Source organism: Gobius niger (genome assembly GCF_951799975.1).
Source record: "Gobius niger genome assembly, chromosome: 22".
NCBI classification, from domain to species: Eukaryota; Metazoa; Chordata; class Actinopteri; order Gobiiformes; family Gobiidae; genus Gobius; species Gobius niger.
Window position 1 is genome coordinate 3,169,556 of NC_136873.1, and position 22,496 is coordinate 3,192,051.

Here is a 22,496-nt window from a genome sequence, read left to right on the forward strand (position 1 = left end):
TAATTTTTTTGTCACATTTTTGTCATTTTTTCATCAATTTTTCGTCACTTTTTTGCCACATTTTTGTAATTTTTTTGTCCACTTTTTGTCATTTTGTGTAATTTTTTTTCATTTTTCGTCAATTTTTAATCAAATTTTGGTTATTTTTTTGTCACATTTTTGCCACTTTTTCATCAATTTCTTGTCACTTTTTTGCCACATTTTTGTCATTTTTTTGTCAATTTTTTGTCATTTTTTCGTCAAATTTTTGTCAATTTCTTGTCACATTTTTGCCCCTTTTTCACCCACATTTTCTCACTTTTTTGTCACATTCCCATCATTGTTTTTGTTTTGTTGCTATGGAGAAAATGTGCTTGGTTCAGGTGGGAGTTAAGGGGTTAAAAGAAAAGCATCCAAAAACCAAAATGTGCTGGATAAGCGACAAAAAAGTGACGAAAACGTGACGACAAAGCGATGAAAAAAGCAACAAAAACATGACAAAAATGCAGCGACAACGTGACAAAAAGTTACCGTCACTTTTCTAGATTTGAGCTTTCAAATGAGGCGTTGCAGTGTTGCTCTCCAGTCAAGAAGCCTTTAGATTTGGGTAAAGCCGAACTGGAGAAAATGCTCTCGGTTAAGGCGGGGAGTAAGTGGTTCACATATGTATTTGTGGAAGTGACAAAACTCAATTTGTCAGTTTGTCCACATGTTTTCCAAAGCCCATAGAAGGAGCCGCTGATGAAGGCCTCACATCGCAGCCCGAAATAGCGAGCATGAAGATTGATATCTACAGTTTAATTTGACTGATATTGACTGAGAGCTCTGCCAAATGTAAGTGTTTGGATTCGCTTGCGCCGTAAATCTTCATTTCCACAGTCCTCCGTGAGTTCTTTCGCTAATGCTAAAATAACTCGGGAACAGTCTGGGACATCTCTGTTTTAGGAGGTAATTACCACATGTTTCTCTTGGCATACTCTCTGCACCACTCAAGCCATGATAATAAATCAGTCACTGCAGTTTGTGTTTTATAAAGCACTCCCGTGGAGGAGTGCGGAGGTCACTGAAGGATGGGTCAAATGCAGGGTTAAGGTTATGAAGTCTCCCAATAAACTGACTTTTATAAATACTTTTACCCACTTTATAATGTTGTCCTCCTAAGATGTATAATAAAACTATGTATAAAGTGTTACCTCATTGGTTAATGCTAGACCATGGGTCAAATTCTCAAACATGATTGGTTGTTTCAGCAAAGTTGTGATTGATTTGAAACATACATAAAACACATATATATTTCTGTTTCTTATTCACAGACAAATAACTACTTTGAACTGTGAAAAACATGCATAAAATCTGCCCTTTTATTACCAAAATATTAGCTTAGCACTGCAGGCATTCAGTGGGCAATGCTAGTGAAAAGCTAAGCTAACATGCTAATGGCACAATTTGTTTAAACGTCGTTACATTTCCTTGCCGTTGTTTTGCCCCACCAATATTATGTTTTCAAATGTCAAGTTAGCTCCCTGAATGCTAGGTTAACATTCTATTAATACATTTTCTTTGTACAAGTGAAAACATACACAAAATGTGCGATTTTTTCACCAAAATATTAGCATAATATCATAGTTATTCAGTAGGCAATGCTAGTGAAGCTTAAGCCCATTTTGCTAGGCTAATATGCTAATGAGACATTATCTTTTGCTATTATCTTTTGCTTTTGCTTGTTATCTATTATCTTTTTTCTATTCACTTTGCATATATATCATGTATTTATCCATATTTTTCACTAAAATCCAATAGTTTTTTCACTGAAATTTTAGCTTACCATTGTAGACATTCAGTGGGCAATGCTAGTGAAAGCTTTAGCTCAATTTGCTAAGCTAATATGCTAGTAGTACAATTTAGGTAAACAACTATTAGGTTTTCAAGTTTCAAAAACTGACTTTTAAAAATACTTAATGTTAAATGTATAATAAAACTCTCGACTGGCCACAGCAATTCTGGCGGCCATCTTGTGCCAGGCCCTTCTAACCCAGTGCAATGTAGTCAAATGGGAAAAAACACTTATTTCCTTGATTTTTTATCTATTTTGGCTGTTTCAACACTTCTTTATATATGCTATTGTTTGAGATACTCTCAGAAAGATAGAGCTATAGCCAGTGCTCTCCAGGAAATGTATCAATCAGATCCAATTTAGTGCAATCTGGTGTATTTTATGCCTATAGCCTTATTCATACGGTATTACAGTTAACTGGGGACGTTGGAAAAACTGAATTTACCCTAGGATAGCAGTTAATTTTTATGTGTATTGATTCGCGCGGGATCAGCAATGTCAGCAATTCACAATTTTTCCAGGCTTTGTCCATAAATGATGGATAGATAATGAACACTGAATGATGACAAACCCTTTATTGACTCGTGATGCGAGCGCTGACTCTCAGGTTTGTTTATGAGCTTTGCATTAGCGAGACAAGCTGTTTCTTACATGGCGCACGCTACAAAGGACGACATCAGCGCTAAGTTTGTGGGGTTTAGTCTCTTTTCTCCTTTAATCCGCTCACCCTGAAACAGCCTCCTCCGTCGAAACTTTGCACCAAATGCGTGAGTCAAAACTTTCCTTTTCTCCATGTTGTTTTTTCTAACGTTGCCATGACAGTTCACCTCTGTAACGTCCTAGTTTTTCTCTTTCATACTTTTTTAAATGTATAAAATATTTTAACAGTTCTTTATTACATTTTTGCTGCTTTTTTGTCACATTTTCACCACTTTTATTAAATTTTTGTCGCTTTTTTAAAACACATTTGGTTAATTTTTGTCACTTTTTCAACACATTTTTGCTACTTTTTAAACACTTTTTTGTCACCTTTTCTACACTTTTTTATTAAATTTTTGTCTTTTTTTTTAACATATTTGTTTAATTTTTGTCACTTTTTTTGTCACATTTTCAACACATTTATGTCAAAAAATTTTAACACATTTTTGTTTAACCTCTTTTCCCCAGTTCGGCTTTTTATTATTATTTTTTTGATCGGTATCATCAGCAAAAAGAACGGGAAAGGCGGTCGTAGAAACAGAAGCAAAATCCTTAATTATAAAATAATAATGGTCCCAAAACTGAACCTTGTGGTACGCCATGCTCCACGGAATTCCTTTTAGATTCATGTTTTTTTTTTTATACTGGCCTTTACCCAAATCTAAAAGCTTCTCGACTGGAGAGCAACAATGTAACGCCTCATTTGAAAGCTAAGACCTACAAAAGTGATGGAAAGTTTTCGTCACGTCGCCACATTTTTGTCACATTTTTGTTGTTTTTGAAATTATTTTTTCTATCAGGTTTTGTTGTGTTTTTCTCAAGTTTTTGTAGGTGCACGTGTTTCAAACTTATTTGCATGTTAAAGAGACAAAAAGACAATATCAAACCATGAATTTCAATGCAGTCTTACATATTTTTTATTGCTTTTAGTTACATATATTTCAAACATATCCTGTTTTGTTCCACCGACAATAGTTTTTCCTTCACATTCAAGTCCTTTCAAATCCGCGTCTCTTCCCCTACTTACAAAAACATCACGCTCAACTCTTTTGGTTTAAAGCTTTAACCAACGTTCCGACATCAACTTCTGCAAAACACAAAGCATTTTTGCAATTCACTTTTCTTCCCAATACCTTTCCTTCTTTTCCCGTCGTCTCTCAAAAAACCCCTCAAAACAACTTACTTCTAACAACTGTTTCTTCAAAATCCACTGGACGGACTATAACCGCTTCATAACTACAGCACTATGCAAGATGCTACACTGAAAAAGATACAAATATTTACTTTGATTCTTTGGAAAAAACCAACATGGCTCAGATTGTAGAAAAAAAAAAACATAAAAAAATTAAAAGTTTCAGAACAAAACTTTTTAGACCTGATTCAATCCCACTCATTTGGGAGCATTTTTGGTTTCTGCTTACATTTGTCATTAAGGAATGTATAAAAAAAATAAGACCTAGCTATGTATAAAGTGTTACCTCATTGGTTAATGCCAAACTATGGGTCAAATTCTCAAACATGATTGGTTGTTTCAGCAAAGGAGGGTTTGATTTGAAACGTACATAAAACATATATATTTCTGTTTCTTATTCACAGACAAATAACTCCTTTGAACTGTGAAAAACATGCATAAAATCTGCCCTTTTATTACCAAAATATTAGCTTAGCATTGGCATTCAGTGGGCAATGCTAGTGAAAAGCTAATAAGCGAATGGTACAATTAGTTTAAACGTCGCTACATTTCCTTGCCGTTGTTTTGCCCCACCAATATTATGTTTTCGAATGTCAAGTTAGCTCCCTGAATGCTAGGTTAACATTCAAATAATTCATTTTCTTTGTACAAGTGATTTCTTCACCAAAATATTAGCTTACTATCAGAGATTTTCAGTGGGCAATGCCAGTGAAAAGCTAAGCTAATATGCTAATGGTACAATTTGTTTACACGTTGTTACATTTCCTTGCCGTTGTTTTGCCCCACCAATATTAGGTTTTCAAATGTCAAGTTAGCTCCCTGAATACTAGGTTAACATTCAAATAATTCATTTTCTTTGTACAAGTGATTTCTTCACCAAAATATTAGCTTAATATCATAGATTATCAGTGGGCAATGCCAGTGAAAAGCTAAGCTAATATGCTAATGGTACAATTTGTTTACACGTCGTTACATTTCCTTGCCGTTGTTTTGCCCCACCAATATTATGTTTTCAAATGTCAGGTTACCTCCCTGAATGCTAGGTTAGCATTCTAATCATTGATTTTCTTTGTACAAGTGATTTCTTCACCAAAATATTAGCTTAATATCATAGATATTCAGTGGGCAATGCTAATGAAGCTCAAGCCCATTTTGCTAGGCTAATATGCTAATGAAACATTATCTTTTGCTGTTTTCTATTCACTTTGCATGTATATCATGTATTTAAAATCCAATAATTTTTCCACTGAAATGTTAGCTTAGCATTGTAGACATACAGTGGGCAATGCTTTAGCTTAATTTGCTAAGCTAGTATGCTAGTAGTACAATTTAGGTAAACTACTATTGGGTGTTCAAGTTTCAAACTAGCTCATGATGCTACCGCTAATGCTAACGGTAAAAGTGGACAAACGGAGGGAGATACAAGCACCGAGTTAGCCCTACAACGCCGTAGTTTAAATTGTAGGGACGAAGCTCAGCAACTATTCCAACATCCAATCATATTTGAGCACCTGTAGTTTTTTTTTTTGCATTAACCTTTTCATTGTTGTACAATCCGCTTCCTTTCTAAATGCTAAACAGTGCCGCTACAAAAAAACAAACACTACGTTTTTTGCCAAATACAAAAGTGTAAAATTAATCCCACAAACGTTTAAATATTACAATAGGAGTAAACAATGTAGATTTGAACGCACGCTCCCAAAAATCATCCATTTTCCCCCGAAAGAGTCTCTGCAGGGGAGCGTTGGCGTTCAAGACGGAGGGTAAATAGGAATAGCTGCCGAGTAGTGGACAGTAACATCGAACACTGTAATATAATACGCACATAAATAGTCCCGAGGTTGCGGTATTTACAAAAAAGTGTCCAGAGTTTTTATCAGACCATCGTCTCTTTCCTCTTCCCCAAAGAATATATGGATTTCTTGTCCTTTTTGCTTTTCACGACGGCCGCGGAGCAGGTGGGCAGGGATCGCCTGGGCGGCTGCGGGGTGAGGGTGGCGGAGCGGGGCGAGGTGGGGGCGGACCGCGAGGCGCGCGTCGGCGAGGGGCAGTCGTTCTCGTCCGACTCCTCCATGTGCACGATGGCGGACGCCGAGGAGGGGCGGCGGCGGAGCTCGGGCGACGCCGGGGAGGGGCACGGGGAGGCGGGGCGGTGCACGGAGATGGCCGAGCGCAGGCAGTTGAGCCACTGCTGCTTGTGGAAGACGTCGTTGACCTGCAGGGTGTGCGAGGAGTGCGTCTGGGCCGGGTCCTGGGAGCGCACGCGGAAGATGTTTTTAGCTGGAGAAAAAGAGCGATGCGATTAGTTCTGATGTGAATGATACACACATACTATTACTGCTGCTGAAGTGGAGATGTTGATGCAAGAGTGGAATGAAAGCCATATTTTGAGAAAACTGGTCTAAAATTTTGTATGCGTTAATCGCTTAACTCCCAACTGAACCGAGAGGATCTTTTTCCTCACGTCATCAGATTTTATTTCCATAATTTTTTTGTTGGGTGTTTAACTCATTTTTGTAACTTTTTTGTCACATTTTTGTCATTTTTTGGTCCCGTTTTTGTCATTTTTTTTGTCAAATTTTTATCACATTTTTGTTATTTCTTTGTCACATTTTTGTCAAATTTCTGTCATTTTTTGTCAATTTTTTATCACATTTTTATCACATTTTTGTTATTTTTTGGTCACATTTTTGTCATTTTTTGGTCCCGTTTCTGTCATTTTTTTGTCAAATTTTTATCACATTTTTGTTATTTCTTTGTCACATTTTTGTCAAATTTCTGTCATTTTTTATCAATTTTTTGTCACTTTTTTGTCACATTTTTGTTATTTTTTTGTCACATTTTTGTAAAAATTTCTGTCTTTTTTTGTCAATTTTTTATCAATTTGTTGTCAATTTTTTTTTATCACATTTTTGTCCAATTTTTGTCCAATTTTTGTCATTTTTTTTGTCATTTGTTGTCCAATTTTTGTCATTTTTTTGTCATATTTTTGTCAAATTTCTGTCATTTTTTGTCAAATTTTTTTAAAATTTTTGTCACTTTTTTGTCACATTTTGTCACTTTTTTGTCATTTTTTTGTCGTTTTTTTGTCGTTTTTTCGTCAATTTCTTGTCACATTTTTGTGACATTTTTGCCACTTTTTCATAAATTTTTCGTCACTTTTTTGTCAATGTTTTCTCACTTTTTTGTCACATTTCCATCATTATTTTCATCTCAGTTTTGTTGCTATTTTCACAGCTTTTTTCCAGAAGCTTTTGGACTGGGGTAAAGCCAAACTGGAGAAAATGTGCTCGGTTCAGGTGGGAGTTAAGCGGTTAATGCCTGGAGGTCCCCACACACTTGATTGCCATATTTGTATAAGAACGTTTTTTAGGAAGTTGAGAGCTTGAATGGATGACGGGAGTAAACTCTGCGCAGAAATAAATCTTTTATGAACTGCCTTACCTTTGTCTGCGTTACTGAAGGCGCCTCTGAAGGACCCTCCCATCCTCACGTCCCCGTCTTGAAGGTCCTCGAGGACCAGGTCCTGGACCGGGATGGGTTGCCTGTAAACCTGGAAGCCCTGCCGCTCGTTCCTGCAGACGGGACGGGTCAGCACCAGCACCTCCGTGAACAGGAACACGTGCAACTTCTGCGGAGGGAATGAGGGAAACGAACACAATGAATACAAGACCTAGAGATGATTCAGTCTTTGAAAATGAGGCAGTTGACAGCAGTGATGTGCAAAAAGTAACCAAAAATGCAAATGTCGAAAGAGGGAACACCAGCAACAACTCGTCAACACAACAGAGGCTCCCAAGTGTGGCTTTTTCTATTCAAATTGAGAATAAAGTGAAAAGAAATCCTCACCGTTCCGCTCTTGCTGCGCAGTTCGCCGTGGCACAGCAGACTCTTGCACTGCTCGAGGTGCGGGTCCCTCTGCCTCTCGTCCAAGTACTCCAGTTTTTCGATGTAGTACTGGCACTCGGACTCGCCCTTCTTCAGGTCGATGTCCGACAGCACGCCCTGGATCACGCTGACCTGGAGCAGCAGAAGACAAACAAGGAATCAGTTAAGGGGAGTCACTACAGGCAAAACTCAAATTTTTCAGTTTTCAGGTTTTGGGCCAAATTGGTCTCTGAACATACAAGCTTTCACCCGGAAACAGAAAATATGCCTAATCTTCACAATAACATGTTTAAATATTGCGCTGATTCAATGTTCCCCCATAGACTTATATGGGAGAACGCAATTTCAAGGGCCTTTTTCTCAAAACACAATTTTCCGTCATTGTGGCGACACTTTGTCCACGTCAGTCGGACCTAAAGACTTCACATTTTCCAGCCTTGGACTGAACAATATTTGGAAGATTTTTTCAGAGGGATTTTGTATTATTTAATCCCTAAAGCCCCATTTATTGAGTTTGAATGTCAAAAAATAAGGCGAAAATTACATTTTTACAAAATTTTCCACTGAAAAAACAGCTTATTTTAAAACTAAACAAGAAATCCAAAATCCGCTCTGAGAAAGTCTTGGCAACTCATTCATCAATAAAATGAAACGATAAATTTGAATGTAGCTCTATCCATTATTCAGATTTTGTCGCCGAAAAGATGGGAAATTTGGGGCATTTTTAGGCATAAAACGAACGACAGAAAACTTGCAATGTATTTTTTTCTCACATTTATGCCATTGATCGACAGCAAAAGTTTCAAATTGATATCTGTAAATATACATTTTTTCCCCTATTCACCTGCAATGTCTCGCCGTAAGATTGAACAGTTAAAAGTAAAGGTATGAACATTTTCAAAAAGAATGAGACGCTACTGGGGAATAGGGATTGTTGAGCACAATAATTCAAATTTCTCCTTGTTTTTTTGTGTTGAAAGTGCTGTTGAGTTCCTGACTGTAAAGTGTGGAGTCTGTAGGAGCTATTAAAGTGGAGATGTTGTTGCAAAAGTGGAGCTGTATCCCACAAAGGAAGTGACCATATTTGGATTGCGTGTTGTGCTGTGATCTAAGATGGTAAGATTAGACAGGTAACAGTAGAGGTAGCTGTACTCACGGCTTGCTCCAGGCTGGCGGTGTCCGGGTGCTCCGGCGGCGTGTGCCTCAGGATCTCCTTCAGCAGCAGCGGGTATTTGACCAGGCGCGAGCGGGGGATGTCCAGGAAGCTCCACAGGTCCAGCTTCCGGCTGAAGGGCGACTCCAGGCAGCGCTGGAGAAAGTCCTGGACACGGGGGTCCTGCTTCCGCTGGTCCAGTAGAGCTTTGGCTGCCAGCTGGTTACTGCAGTAGTCCTTGTATGCGTTCAGTCTGGGCAGCTGCGCGGGGGAAGAAGAGGCTGTTCAGTACGGGAGGTCAAACAGACAACAGTAGGGCTGGGTGATGAGGGGGGGAGTAGATCAAATATTAGTAAGAAGAAATTTACCCCCCAAAAAAAGTGTTATGATTGGAACTAGACTGGTATTTTAGCTTGTGTAGCATGAATTAATGGCATAAAAGATCTGACAATGTCTTTCGTTTCATGTAAATTTAGACTTAATGACATGGTTCTGAACCGAGAGGGTCTTTTTCCTCACGTCATCAGATTTTTTTGCCATCATTTTTTTGGTTGGGTATTCAACTCATTTTTGTAACTTTTTTGTCATTTTTTAGTCACATTTTTGTCATTTTTTCGTAAATTTTTTTAAATCAAATTTTTGTCACTTTTTTTGGTCATTTTTTTGTCAAATTTTAGTCTTTTTTTGGTCCATTTTTTGTCATTTTTTGTTCTAATTTTTGTCATTTTTGGTCCAATTTTTGTCATTTTTTGGTCCATTTTTTGTCATTTTTTGGTCCAATTTTTGTCATTTTTTTGGTCCAATTTTTGTCATTTTTTGGTCCAATTTTTGTCATTTTTTGGTCAAATTTTTGTCATTTTTTGTCAAATTTTTATTACATTTTGTTATTTTTTTGTCACATTTTTGTAAAATTTATGTCATTTTTTGTCAATATTTTATCAGATTTTTGTCACTTTTTTGTCAATTTTTTGTCATTTTTTGTCAAATTTTTGTCATTTTTTGTCAAATTTTTATCAAATTTTTGTCATTTTTTCGTCCATTTTTTTTATCACATTTTGTTACATTTGTCATTTTTTGTCAATTTTTTGTCATTTTTTGGTCAAATTTTTATCACATTTTGTTATTTTTTTGTCACATTTTTGTCAAATTTCTGTCATTTTTTGTCTTTTTTTTTAAATCAAATTTTTGTCATTTTTTCGTCCATTTTTTGTAATTTTTTGTCAATTTTTTGTCAATTTCTTGTCACATTTTTGTCACATTTTTGCCACTTATTCATCAATTTTTCGTCACTTTTTTGTCAATGTTTTCTCACTTTTTTGTCACATTTCCATCATTGTTTTCGTCTCAGTTTTGTTGCTATTTTCACAGCTTTTTTCCAGAAGCTTTTGGACTGGGGTAAAGCCAAACTGGAGAAAATGTGCTCGGTTCAGGTGGGAGTTAAGGGGTTCATGCCTGGAGATCCCCACACACTTTCATAGTTAAGCATAAGAAATTTACCCCCCCAAAAAAGTATTATGATTGGAACTAGACTGATATTTTAGCTTGTGTAGCATGAATTCATGGCATAAAAGATCTGACAATGTCTTTCGTTTCATGTAAATTTAGACTTAATGACATGGTTCTGATTGGCACCCACCCAGTCGACGACGATCTGCCCGATCTCTCCCACTGTCCCGTCGGCCGCCGTGGCGCTGGAGAGCTGCTCCAGCAGGTCTTCGTGGAGGGGTATGAAGGCGTCCAGGTTCCCGAAAATGTGCGTCAGCTCCTCCTCGGACATGATGGACAGCTTCAGCATGGGGTCGTGGTACGCCTGAGGGAAAAGGAAAAACGTTTAAGCCGGACAGTTTGATATAAAGGTTAACAGACATCACTGAAATCAATGGATTCTACCGAGATTAGCTCTGCAAAAACATGATCCTTCTAAGACAGGTGTGTTATTTTACCAGAGGGCCATTATTTGTTTGTAGTTTGATGAATTTCATTTTAGCCATTTTTTTTGGGGTTTTTTTATTTTTTAAACCCCTTAACTCCCACCTGAACCGAGCACATTTTCTCCAGTTTGGCTTTACCCCAGTCCAAAAGCTTCAGGAAAAAAGTTGTGACAAAAACAATGATGGAAATGGGACAAAAAAGTGACGAAAAATTTGTGAAAAAGTAGCAAAAATGTCACAAGAAATTGAAAAAAAAATTGAAAAAAAATTAATAAAAAATGACAAAAATGTGACAAAAATGTGATAAAATTTGACCAAAAAAATGACAAAAATGTGACAAAAATGTGATAAAAATGTGATAAAAATGTGATAAAATTTGACCCAAAAATGACAAAAATGTGATAAAAATGTGATAAAAATGTGATAAAATTTGACCCAAAAATGACAAAAATGTGATAAAAATTTGATAAAAATTTACCAAAAAATGACTAAAATTTACCAAAAATGTGACAAAAATGTGATAAAATTTGACCAAAAAATTACAAAAATGTGACCAAAAAAATTACAAAAATGTGACCAAAAAAATTACAAAAATTGGACAAAAAAAATTACAAAAATGTGATAAAAATTTGACAAAAAAAATTGACAAAAATTGACGGAAAAAATGACAAAAAGTTACAAAAAAAGAGTTGAACACCCAACAAAAAAATGATGGAAAAAAAGTGTGATGACGTGAGGAAAAAGATCCTCTCAGTTCAGGCGGGAGTTAAGAGGTTAAGAATCATGCCGGCTACTATTTCTATTTCTCACGGTGTGTGACCCGAGCGGGGGTCACGGATCCCTTTTACTGCTAAAATGGGGGTTGCGGCGCCAAAAGGTTGAGAACCACTGATCTAAGACAATGATTCCATATTGGCTTGGGGGGAACTGGTGCCTCCCAGGTCATGATTGCACAAAACAGACCTAAAGACCCAAGTAGCAAGTCACAAAAAAAAAGACTATGTTTAGCCTGACTGAGAATAGCTCTGAAAAGTCGGGATAGTTTGAGAACAACGCTCATGTCTTTTTATAGTCTGGGGCCCCGGCAGACTGGGAGTCTTGCCAAAGGCCTGACTCAGTGTTTGCCTAATACAGTCTTGCACTCCCATCGCTGCAGAGGAGGAGATTTGTTATTCTGAAGCAGACACTGACCTTCCGTGCGAGCTGCAGGTCCTCGATCAGGTCGTGCTCTCCGCGGGACAGCTCAAAGATGGCCTGCAGAGGAGAGAGGAACATGCATCAAGATGAGGAGGGAAGCCCGAGGCAAGAGGAGGGACTTTAACGTGTGACCCATAAAAATACAACGTCTTTTAAGCCATAAGCGCAAAAGATCTGCACATTTATGATATTTTAAGATTTTCCCTCAAACTGATTGTTGGGATATGTGGACACTGAAGAGAAAATTAGACTCAACCGCCAACTTTTCAGGGAACATTTGACTAAAACTCTGGAACTGAGACAGGCCTCAACTCTGACGATGTTCAAATCCAGGCTGAAAACAGTTATTTTTGCCCGTTCATATGACTGAATGTGTTTTATCTGCACTCTTGACTTTTACTGTAATTGATTAATTTTATGTTGTCCAGAGGAGAAGGAGCGACAAAAACAGAGGTTAGGTAACTCTGTGTGAACGAGCAAGAAAAATAGTGCTCAAGACAGAGCGAGTCAAGCAAGACTTAAAATAGTGCTCAAGACAGAGTGAAATAGTGCTCAAGACAGAGTGAGTCCAAACAAGACTTAAAAATAGTGCTCAAGACAGAGCGAGTCAAAACAAGACTTAAAAATAGTGCTCGAGACAGAGTGAGATAGTGCTCAAGACAGAGCGAGTCAAAACAAGACTTAAAAATAGTGCTCAAGACAGAGTGAAATAGTGTCAAGACAGAGCGGGTCAAAACAAGACTTAAAAATAGTGCTCAAGACAGTGTGAGTCAAAACAAGACTTAATAATAGTGCTCAAGACAGAGTGAAATAGTGCTCAAGACAAAGCGAAATAGTGCTCAAGACAGAGCGAGTCAAAACAAGACTTAAAAATAGTGCTCAAGACAGAGTGAAATAGTGCTCAAGACAGAGTGAAATAGTGCTCAAGACAGATCGAGTCAAAACAAGGCTTAAAAATAGTGCTCAAGACAGAGCGAGTCAAAACAAGGCTTAAAAATAGTGCTCAAGACAGAGCGAGTCAAAACAAGACTTAAAAATAGAGCTCAAGACAGAGTGAGATAGTGCTCAAGACAGAGCGAGTCAAAACAAGACTTAAAAATAGTGCTCAAGACAGAGTGAAATAGTGCTCAAGACAGAGTGAAATAGTGCTCAAGACAGATCGAGTCAAAACAAGACTTAAAAATAGACCTCAAGACAGAGCGAGTCAAAACAAGACTTAAAAATAGACCTCAAGACAGAGCGAGTCAAAACAAGACTTAAAAATAGTGCTCAAGACAGAGTGAAATAGTGCTCAAGACAGAGTGAAATAGTGCTCAAGACAGATCGAGTCAAAACAAGGCTTAAAAATAGTGCTCAAGACAGAGCGAGTCAAAACAAGGCTTAAAAATAGTGCTCAAGACAGAGTGAAATAGTGCTCAAGACAGAGTGAAATAGTGCTCAAGACAGAGCGAGTCAAAACAAGACTTAAAAATAGTGCTCAAGACAGAGTGAGTCAAAACAAGGCTTAAAAATAGTGCTCAAGACAGAGCGAGTCAAAACAAGACTTGAAAATAGTGCTCAAGACAGAGCGAGTCAAAACAAGGCTTAAAAATAGTGCTCAAGACAGAGCGAGTCAAAACAAGGCTTAAAAATAGTGCTCAAGACAGAGCGAGTCTAAACAAGACTTAAAAATGCATATAACTGAAAGTATTTTATGTGATTGATTAATTCTATGTTAATGTTTTTATTGATTGTATTTGTTTTCTTATATTTATGCAACTGTGAAGCACTTTGAATTGCCTTGTGTATGAATTGTGCTCTACAAATAAACTTGCCTTGCCTAAAACTGAAAGACAATTTACAGACATTTTCAGTATAACTTGCAGATCTTGACTTTTTTTGGTTCCCTGTGGAAACCTTCACCCAGCCCCAGTTTCTATCCCCAACATTGGAAAACCCGCTCACCTCCTGCCTCTTGATTTCCTCGGCGGACAGCGCTCCCTTCCGATGCAGGTCCAGCGTCTCGGACCACAGGGTGCTGTTCCTCCGCTTGGGCGGCGTGGGCGCCGTCGCGGACCGCGAGCACGGCCTGTGGGGCGCGGCCGGCGTCTTCCCATCGCCCCGAAAAGAGGCCTGAGGGATCGGACATCGGACAGCGCAGGAATGAGGTGAGTCTCGCAGCTAGCATTAGATTCACATTTCAAAGCGTTAGAAAAGAATCTCTACCTGGATGGTTTGGCCGAATCGCCGGACGGCCCCATTCCTGACCGGAGAGATGAGGTTGGCGAGCGACGTCACCCTGCCGAGCGGACGGACTCGCTTGTTACTGGGTTCCTGCGGGGAAGGGGGAGGAGACAGAGTTAGTGACACAGTTGTTGCACAGTTTTCTGTTCGAGTCCGGTGTCCTTTTCCTATTCTTGGTCCCTGTATCTGGGATCAGAGCTTTTTTTACTTCAAATTCCTGATGGCGTGATTGTGACAAGTGTGTAATTTATCATCATGTACATCTACGAACCATCTACGTCAGTTTTGACACTAACGGGTTTAAACGTAGGCGAATTCAGTCTGTTGTGAGCGGGGCTGGGTTTTATGGCTCTTGTAGGTAGATCTGCCAACACGCTACAAAAATTAAATATCGAGCATTGGCTTAAATGACTTGAATTGAGGAAATGTATCTCGTTTTGAGCCGTTTTCACTCATTCAGACACTTTTCCTGATAGATACAGACGGCATCTCTGGAATTGCCCATATATGGTCATTTTTGAAAACAGTTAAGGGGGAAAACATTTTGGAAAAAATGTAAATCTTCTCTAATTATTCAAAAACTACTGAACAAACGCTGAATTATGAATATAGTTTCTACTAAATGATGATGCAAAGACATGGGGAGGAGCAAAGTGGTTCAACAGCCCATAAATACATGAATAACGGAGAATGCTAACTTGATGCTACATGTTAGCATCGGGCTAACGGTTAGCTAGCGCTTGCTACAACTGCCGTTTTTTCACTTCTACTGAACAATCTGCTGTGAGAAAGTATCCATATGGGCCCGATTTACACTTGACTTTATTTATGTGATAAATAAGTTGATATTCCACCAGAAAATGGCAAAAAAGAGTGACAATTATGTTTCTCTAAAGATTCTATTTTCCCCCTCGGCGAAGCCACGCCCCCTTCTATGACGAGATGCCGTCTGGATCTATCGGACCGAGTTTGCTTTGCTTGTTTGAGGACATTTCAGACCAGTTCTAGGGTAAATCTCGCTTGAAACAAGAAAGTAAAATTGCCAATGAGAGGAGAGCAATTTTCTGACCCCATTGGCAAAGAAAATGACCTGAAATAAGGACGAAACGTATCGAAACGAGTCAGAAACATCTCAGAACAAGTGAAATAATCTAGGACAAATGCCCAACAACTCAAAACAACTGAAATGTGGATTATTATGCTCAAATTGAGATGTTTATACTGATCTAGTTGAATACTTTTTGCAGACTTCTTCACCCCGTGAGTCAGGATTACTCAAATCAAAGTCAAAGCGAGATCAAATCACTTTTCAAAAGATCAGAAAGGGCTGCTTCGGTGCCAAAGTGAGAAGAGATTGAGTCACGGTTGGCTGGAATACGAGAGCGCGGAGTCAGACTGGCGGACTCGCAGCAGCTGTCAGTGCTGTCAGCTGTCCCTCTGCAAACGTTAACACCGCCGACCGAATAAACCGGCGGCAGCCCGTTTGTCGGCGGCGGTTTTGGCGCTCTCGACGAGGCCGCGGGTCAGGACGTTTCCCATCAGTCTGGACGTTTCACAAGCCGTCTGTTTTGTTTGAACGTTTAAAACCCCACTTGAACCGCTCAAACCCTGCAATCCACCAGCTTTTCTGGGTTGTAAAACCGCGCTACAGCGTTGCGATCCCCCCCCCTTGAACCCCCGCTGTGTTTACACTGCTCTGTAATGAGTGGGGAGCGCTGGCTTGTCGGGGCAGGCTTTCCCTTTGAGCTCTCTGCCTTCGCGTGAGAATGGACTCCACCTGGGCTAAGGTAACCCCCTTCCCCCACCTCCCCCTCCTTTGGCCCCCGAGCTTTTGGGGGAAACGAGAGAAGTCGCTGGCAACGGGCCAACGGCAACAGGAATCAAAGGGAGTGGAGGTAACGTGTGCGCGGGACGAGACGCCTGGGAAACACGGCGGACGATGTTGTTTTTGCGAATCTACTCATTTCTAAGGATTTCCCTTTACGACATTGTGAAAGGAAAAGAAACCCGTTCTTCGTGTTTAGCCGGGTTAAGCTAGCTCCGTCTCTAAACTGTCGCAGCTTCAAAAAAGAAAAGAAAGACCTTTGTCCTTTGAGCGATTGCCAGGCCCCTATTCTTTTACATTTGTGAGGAACTGGACGGTTATGTCGAGATTCAAACTGGCATTAAATCTAAATCTCACAAAGCTTTGGTGTTTGTGGCATCCAAAAAAGTATTAAAAGCATTAAATTCTATGGTCTAGAACAGTGGTTCTCAAACTTTCGGAGCCGCGACCCCCATTATAACAGTTAATTAGGATGGTGACCCCCCACCCGGGTCAGACCATGGGGAAAAACAGGGACATTAACTCCCTTAACTCCCGCCTGAACCGAGCACATTTTCTCCCCCAATCCAAAAGATTCTGGGAAAAAAGCTGTGAAAATAGCGACAGAACTGAGACGAAAACATTGATGAAAAAGTGGCAAAAAAGTGACGAAAAATTGATGAAAAAGTGGCAAAAATGTCACAAGAAATTGACAAAAAAATGACAAAAATGTGATAAAAAATTGACAAAAAAATGAAAAAAAAGTGACAAAAAAATGACAAAATGTGACAAAAAAAAGGACAAAAATGTGAAAAAATGTGACAAAAATTGTGTTAAAAAATTGACAAAAAAATGAAAAAAATGTGATAAAAATTGAAAAAAAGTGACAAAAAAATGACAAAATGTGACAAAAAAAAGGACAAAAATGTGAAAAAATGTGACAAAAATTGTGTTAAAAAAATTAACAAAAAAATGAAAAAAATGAGACAAAAAATTATGAAAAAATGATGAAAAAACTACAAAAATGAGTTGAAAACTCAACAAAAAAAGTGATGGAAAAAAAATGTGATGACGTGAGGAAAAAGATCCTCTCGGTTCAGGCGGGAGTTAAGAGGTTAACCTTTACAACTCTTAAAAAACAAAGAAAAAACAATGGCTAACACAAAAATGAATTAAATTTAGAACAAATAATGGCACCCTGGTAAAATAGCATGTATGCTACGACGCCATAATAATAATATTAAAATACATATTTTATCTATATGCTCTGGCGACCCCCAGGTTGAGAAGCCCTGGTCTAGAAACTAATGACTGCTTTGAGACATCGATATTTATAGTGATTACAAAAGAATGTCGGGAAAGGAGAGGAAAATCCATTCAGCAGACAAACACTCACAGAGCTGCAGACTCCAAAAGCCTTTCAACCCAAAGCTTTGAAGTCTGCACATCTGGCTGCAATTTAAACGGCCGTCCACTTTCTCCTCTGCCCCGATATTATATTCCTCCGCGAAAAGAACCGGGGCCAGAATCCCCCCCTGCGGTAATCCTACATTTCCTCTTGACCCTGAAAACAGAGGTTTTTTTTTCCCCCTTTCTTCTCTCTTTTCCGCTGGAGGAACAGAGCCGGTCTTTGAGAAGAAGCTTCGCAGACGCAGCTGTCGGGACGAATCGCCCGACCGCAAAAACCCCAGTCCGGGGGTTTCGGGTTACCCACCGAACCCGGGGTGATAGAAGAGAGTGCAGTTTGCTCGGCGTGTGCCTTATGTTTTCCTGCGCAAACGAAGGCTGGCAAAACAAAAAGGTCACAGACAGAGAGGTGGGAATGTGGGGGGGAGAAAAAACTTTGCTATTCTTGGAGAGAAAACTGGAAAGTCTGGTCCCGTGCAGGAAACCAGACAGCATTTTTTTTGTTGAGCTTTCCACTCAGTCTCTAGTTTCTGGAGGCCCCGTGTCTTTGATGTGCAAGAGCTGACAACCCAACCAACATTCTCCCAGAGGTCAAGCTTTAAAAGACACAAAGCAGTTCCCCCAAGTCTGTGAGAATTGTCCTTCCGCTTCTCCTTTTCTGCTTTTCGGAAATGCACTTCCATCAAAACGCTTAAAGCATTGACTAACGTTAGCCCAAACAGGCCCACTCCGCATGTTGTTGACTCAGACTTTGCTCCCTGGGGCTCGCCCTCTCTATCTCTATCCCTCTCTGGGAGTCTCACCGCGGGGGTTCTTGCATAATTAAAAGCCAGGAAGTCACGGAATACGCAAAACTGTGAGTGGAGTCCCGTTTTCAGATGAACCTGCAGGGGAAACTGGATGCTAAATGCAATCTCGGATGCATATCTTGATTGATTATTTTAGTAAACAGGCACCGAATTCAGTGTGAGGGGAAAGAGTGGTTGTATTCTCTTGCCAAGGACTCTTCGGCATCTTGTGGAACTGGTGAATTTCTTGTCTGTTTTTATGTTTTGAAGTCAATTTGACGAACTTTGACTAGTCAAGTAAACAAAATCTGCTAGTAGACTAAGTTTTTTTGCACTTAAAAGACTGCACTTCAAGATTTGTTTTGTTTTATCCCACGTGTAAAGGGTCTTTGAGTGTCCAACAAAGCGCTATACCAGTTTGCTTTAAGTGCAAAGAGATGTCTTTTCTCCGTTGAAGTCCGAAATAACGATCGTACATTTGATTTGTGTTGCAGTTTACACGTGAAAAACACATCTCAAAGTGCTACAGTTGCCACAAAAAAGAACAGAGCATATCAGGAGTAAAAACATGAAGAGAAAGCCGCACAAAATAAGTGTTCAGTTTACTTTTAAAAACATCAACAGACTGTGGTGCCCTCGGATGGTTGGGTTTTTGTCTTGGGGACCGGGAGTTGGTTGCTAGAAATGCATGATCCACCAGATTTCTCGACTCACCGACTCAAATCAAGACCAAATGTACGTATTTCGAGAAAGTGTGACTTGTTTCCAGATGACTTTGTGCAGGGTAGGCGTCTCGCTATCTGCAAAGTCCTAAAGGTGAACTGATAAAGGCCACAGGCTGTGATTGACTCACCGAAACAACAGGGCTTTACCGAGTTAACCATTGACCGCAGTTGAGCAACCGCCCCGAAACTAGCAGATTCATCCACGCAAATGTCTTTTCCCACTCAAAGATATTCACATTGTTAAAAGGAAAGCTCACCTCTAGCTCCTTCCCCACTTGGTTCTGGCTGTCGATCACTTGCAGAGTCCGTTTGATGGGCACCAGCGTTCCAAACTCATCGTAAGCCACCATCGCTTTGCGTCCGGCGTCCGTTAAAATCCCTTCTCGTTTGCGGTGTAATAATCCAAAGGTCAAGTGAGGGAAATGTTTCAAAAAGCAGTTGGATGAATGAGTTCCCTAACCCTAACCCTAAACCCTAAGCCTGACCCCGCTGTAAGTCCTGGGGCCGGCTGCTGATCGTGCCTGTGCTTTGGAAGTCTGACTGGTTCCCCGAGAGCGGAGAGGGATTTATAGACAACCCAAAAGAGGAGGAGAGAGAGGGAGGAGTCAGACAGTAAAGGGGGGAGGAGTCAGACATTCCTCGTGGGGAGAGACGTGGGATGCGTCATGAGGAGTCTAGGTTTTAATGAGAAAGTCTGCACAGTCCTCATGTTACATCAGAGGCAGACGTTTTTCTCATGAAAGTCTCGGGAAACGTTGTCGGACGTTTCTGGGTCCAGTTCTTGGAGTTAAGTTGGAATTGTATTTGAAGTTTGAATGACTTTCCCTGAATCCACGAGCGTCCTGACAAAGTCTGCGTCTTGTTTTGATCGCGAAACACAATGTACAAGTTACACACGACCGGGTAAACGTTCACTAAAAAATGACCATCATTTACAATAATAAATCATGATGAAATCGAACCAGCGATGAGAGGGGAATGCAAAGATAAAACAAATAACACTGCAAGTTTTCTTAGCGGGAGGGACGATTTTCTTTATCATAGATCAGGGGCGCCCAAACTTTTTGTCTCCGAGGGCCAAAATGAGAAAGTGCCTGTGGGTCGCGGGCCAAACACGGCGATGTCAAACGTGAAACATATAACTACCTATATACCTTTGCATTTAATTCAATCTATGCAATTAACCTCTTAACTCCCGCCTGAACCGAGAGGCATTCAACTCATTTTTTGTAACTTTTATGTCATTATTTTGTAATTTTTTGTCACATTTTTGGCATTTTTTTTGTCAATTTCTTGTGACATTTTTGTGACATTTTTGCCACTTTTTCATCAAGTTTTCTCACTTTTTTGTCACATTTTTTGTCAATTTTTAATCACATTTTTGGCACATTTTTGTCATTTTTTTTGGTCATTTTTTTCATCATATTTTTGTCATTTTATGTCACATTTCTGCCATTTTTTCGTCCATTTTTTATCAAATTTTTGTCATTTTTTTGTCACATTTTGTCATTTTTTTTGTCACATTTTTGTCATTTTTTGGTCAAATTTTTATCACATTTTTGTCATTTTTTTGGGTCAGATTTTTGTCATTTTTTGTCAATGCTTTTTCACTTTTTTGTCACATTTCCATCATTGTTTTCGTCTCCGTTTTGTTGCTATTTTCACAGCTTTTTTCCAGGAGCTTTTGCACTGGGGTAAAGCCAAACTGGAGAAAATGTGCTCGGTTCAGGTGGGAGTTAAGGGGTTAACCTGCTACAAAAGCCTAGTTTTAGTAGAACATAATCAATTATTGTAGCAATATAGAGCAACATGGAAACAACAGCACCACCTGTCCCTGCAGTACCTACAGTGACTTTAGCTCATTCATTTCTTTAAGTCAAAGAAAATGCCAGATTATATCATTTTGAAAGTGTCAGTTCAGCATCAATTCTTTTATAAGTCATAGATGTCAAAGATTTTTGCAAAAAAAAGTTGGAAAAATGGGAAAGTTGATGCTACGGCGCTCAGTGATTGATAAACACCAAGACACCAGAACAGTGTTTGCGAAAGGAGTGAAACAGCGCCCCCAATTTGACGCTGGTGGACAAAAAGTGAACTGCATCTATATTTGCCATTGAGAATGAACGGGAGAGAGAGTAATTAACTTTTTTTTTAATTAACTTTATTAACACTTTGGGCACCCCTGTTATACATAGACCGAGGGCCGAAGGCGCTGATTATTATGGTTATTATCCCAAAGTGAAGCACAACACTGGAAAAATGAGCATCTTAAATTAGATAAATGACTTAAAACGGCTTGAATTCATCAAATTCTGTGTTGAATTTGGGTCGGTTTGAACAAGAATAAAACCCACTTGAAATCAGACAAATAATTGTTTTTCCCTTGAAATGACACAAAATGATCTGAATTAAGAGAATAACGACTACTAGAGGTTTTATCTCATCTAAGACCAGACCAAATCTACTCAAACCTTAGATTTCATCTTAACGACTGATGCTTCAAAATTGTGCCTAAATGCCACAATTCTCTCACATATTAATGACTGTTTGACGAGCTGGTCTCAGGCCAACCAGACCACACTGTGCCTGTGGAAAGACTTTTTAAGCAGACAGTAAAAACATTAGACAAAAAGAACAATTCTTATCATTACTGTAAAGTCTTTACCAAACATCATTTTTAAAGTGGGAAAATGTGTTAATGTATTCAGATGTAATTATGGTCTATAAAACCCTAAATGGACTAGCCCCGCCCTCATTACAGGAGTTTATTCAGCTGAATAAATACAAACACTCGCTCATCCAGCAGAGGAGACGGGAAAATCCCATTTAGAAAGACTTCTTTTGGACAATCTGCCTCCTCAGTACGAGCAGCTCACTTCTGGAACCTGATCCCAACTGAACTGAGGAACCTGACCTCACTCCACACTTTTAGAAACTCTGAAGAAGTGGCTTTTGGACAATCAGACATGTGAACACACCATGGTCTAGATCAGGGGTGGCCAACCAGTCAGAGACCAAGAGCCGAAATTTTCAACCTTGATCCTGTGAAGAACCACAAAGGCACCGACCATTAGCGAGATCCCGGGGCGGTAGTTTATTGTGATTAAATAGAATGTGACCGTTTTATTTAATCACAATAAACTATAACTTTATGCCTTTTTCTTTTTTTTTTTTAATAATTGTGTTAGATTGAATGATTTTACTCCTCAACAAGACTGAAATACATGTATATTAACTGACATTTTGTGTTTCCTGTTCTGACTGAGACAGAATTAGATTATTATTATTTTTATTTGTTTTTTAATGCTGGAGTGTGTTTGTATGGGGGGCCCTGCCCACTGAGCCCCCTTCTCTGAATCGCCCCTGGCCTGTGGCTCAGTGCAGCTCGGTCCTGACTGGACTGTGCAAAGAGAAGGCACTGTGGCTGCACAAAGTTCATAAACTTTAACCAGGAGCCTCTGAAGGATCTGAGATTCTCTTTTAAGTTGCATCTGTTACAGTTTCTGTCACATGTGAAAGAAAAGTCATGACTTTACGTATTTCCGTGTTACGATGTCGCGCTTCGCATCATATGCTACATAAGAGCTACATTTTCCCATTTCCTAATTTTGATCTTTTTCTGTGAACATGAGGCCAGATTTCATCAAATAAAGAGTAGCTGATCAGAAACCTGAAA

At 39.3% G+C, this 22,496-nt stretch overlaps 1 protein-coding gene across 1 annotated transcript; it reads right to left on the minus strand.

Annotated features, from left to right (window-relative positions):
* Window positions 1-5,206: 5,206 nt before the first annotated feature.
* On the minus strand, window positions 5,207-19,249 carry LOC306981688 (neuroepithelial cell-transforming gene 1 protein-like). The gene is made up of 9 exons (XM_079581319.1): window positions 19,078-19,249; window positions 14,079-14,186; window positions 13,818-13,985; window positions 11,868-11,930; window positions 10,382-10,555; window positions 8,749-9,006; window positions 7,554-7,724; window positions 7,149-7,335; window positions 5,207-5,984 (listed from the first exon to the last, which is right to left on the minus strand). Exons 1-9 carry the CDS (start codon window positions 19,168-19,170, stop codon window positions 5,581-5,583), a joined length of 1,626 nt encoding a protein of 541 aa, XP_079437445.1. The 5' UTR covers window positions 19,171-19,249; the 3' UTR covers window positions 5,207-5,580.
* Between the last annotated feature and the right edge of the window lie 3,247 nt (window positions 19,250-22,496).

What these genes read in the sequence shown, in the direction of transcription:
- LOC306981688 (XM_079581319.1), bottom strand. Translation starts at nt 19,170, where the DNA reads ATGGTGGCTTACGATGAGTTTGGAACGCTGGTGCCCATCAAACGGACT. An exon ending in GATTCGGCCAAACCATCCAG is followed by an intron (nt 13,986 to 14,078) that starts GTAGAGATTCTT and finishes CCGATCCCTCAG; the next exon opens with GCCTCTTTTCGGGGCGATGG. An exon ending in ACCTGCAGCTCGCACGGAAG is followed by an intron (nt 10,556 to 11,867) that starts GTCAGTGTCTGC and finishes CTTTTCCCTCAG; the next exon opens with GCGTACCACGACCCCATGCT.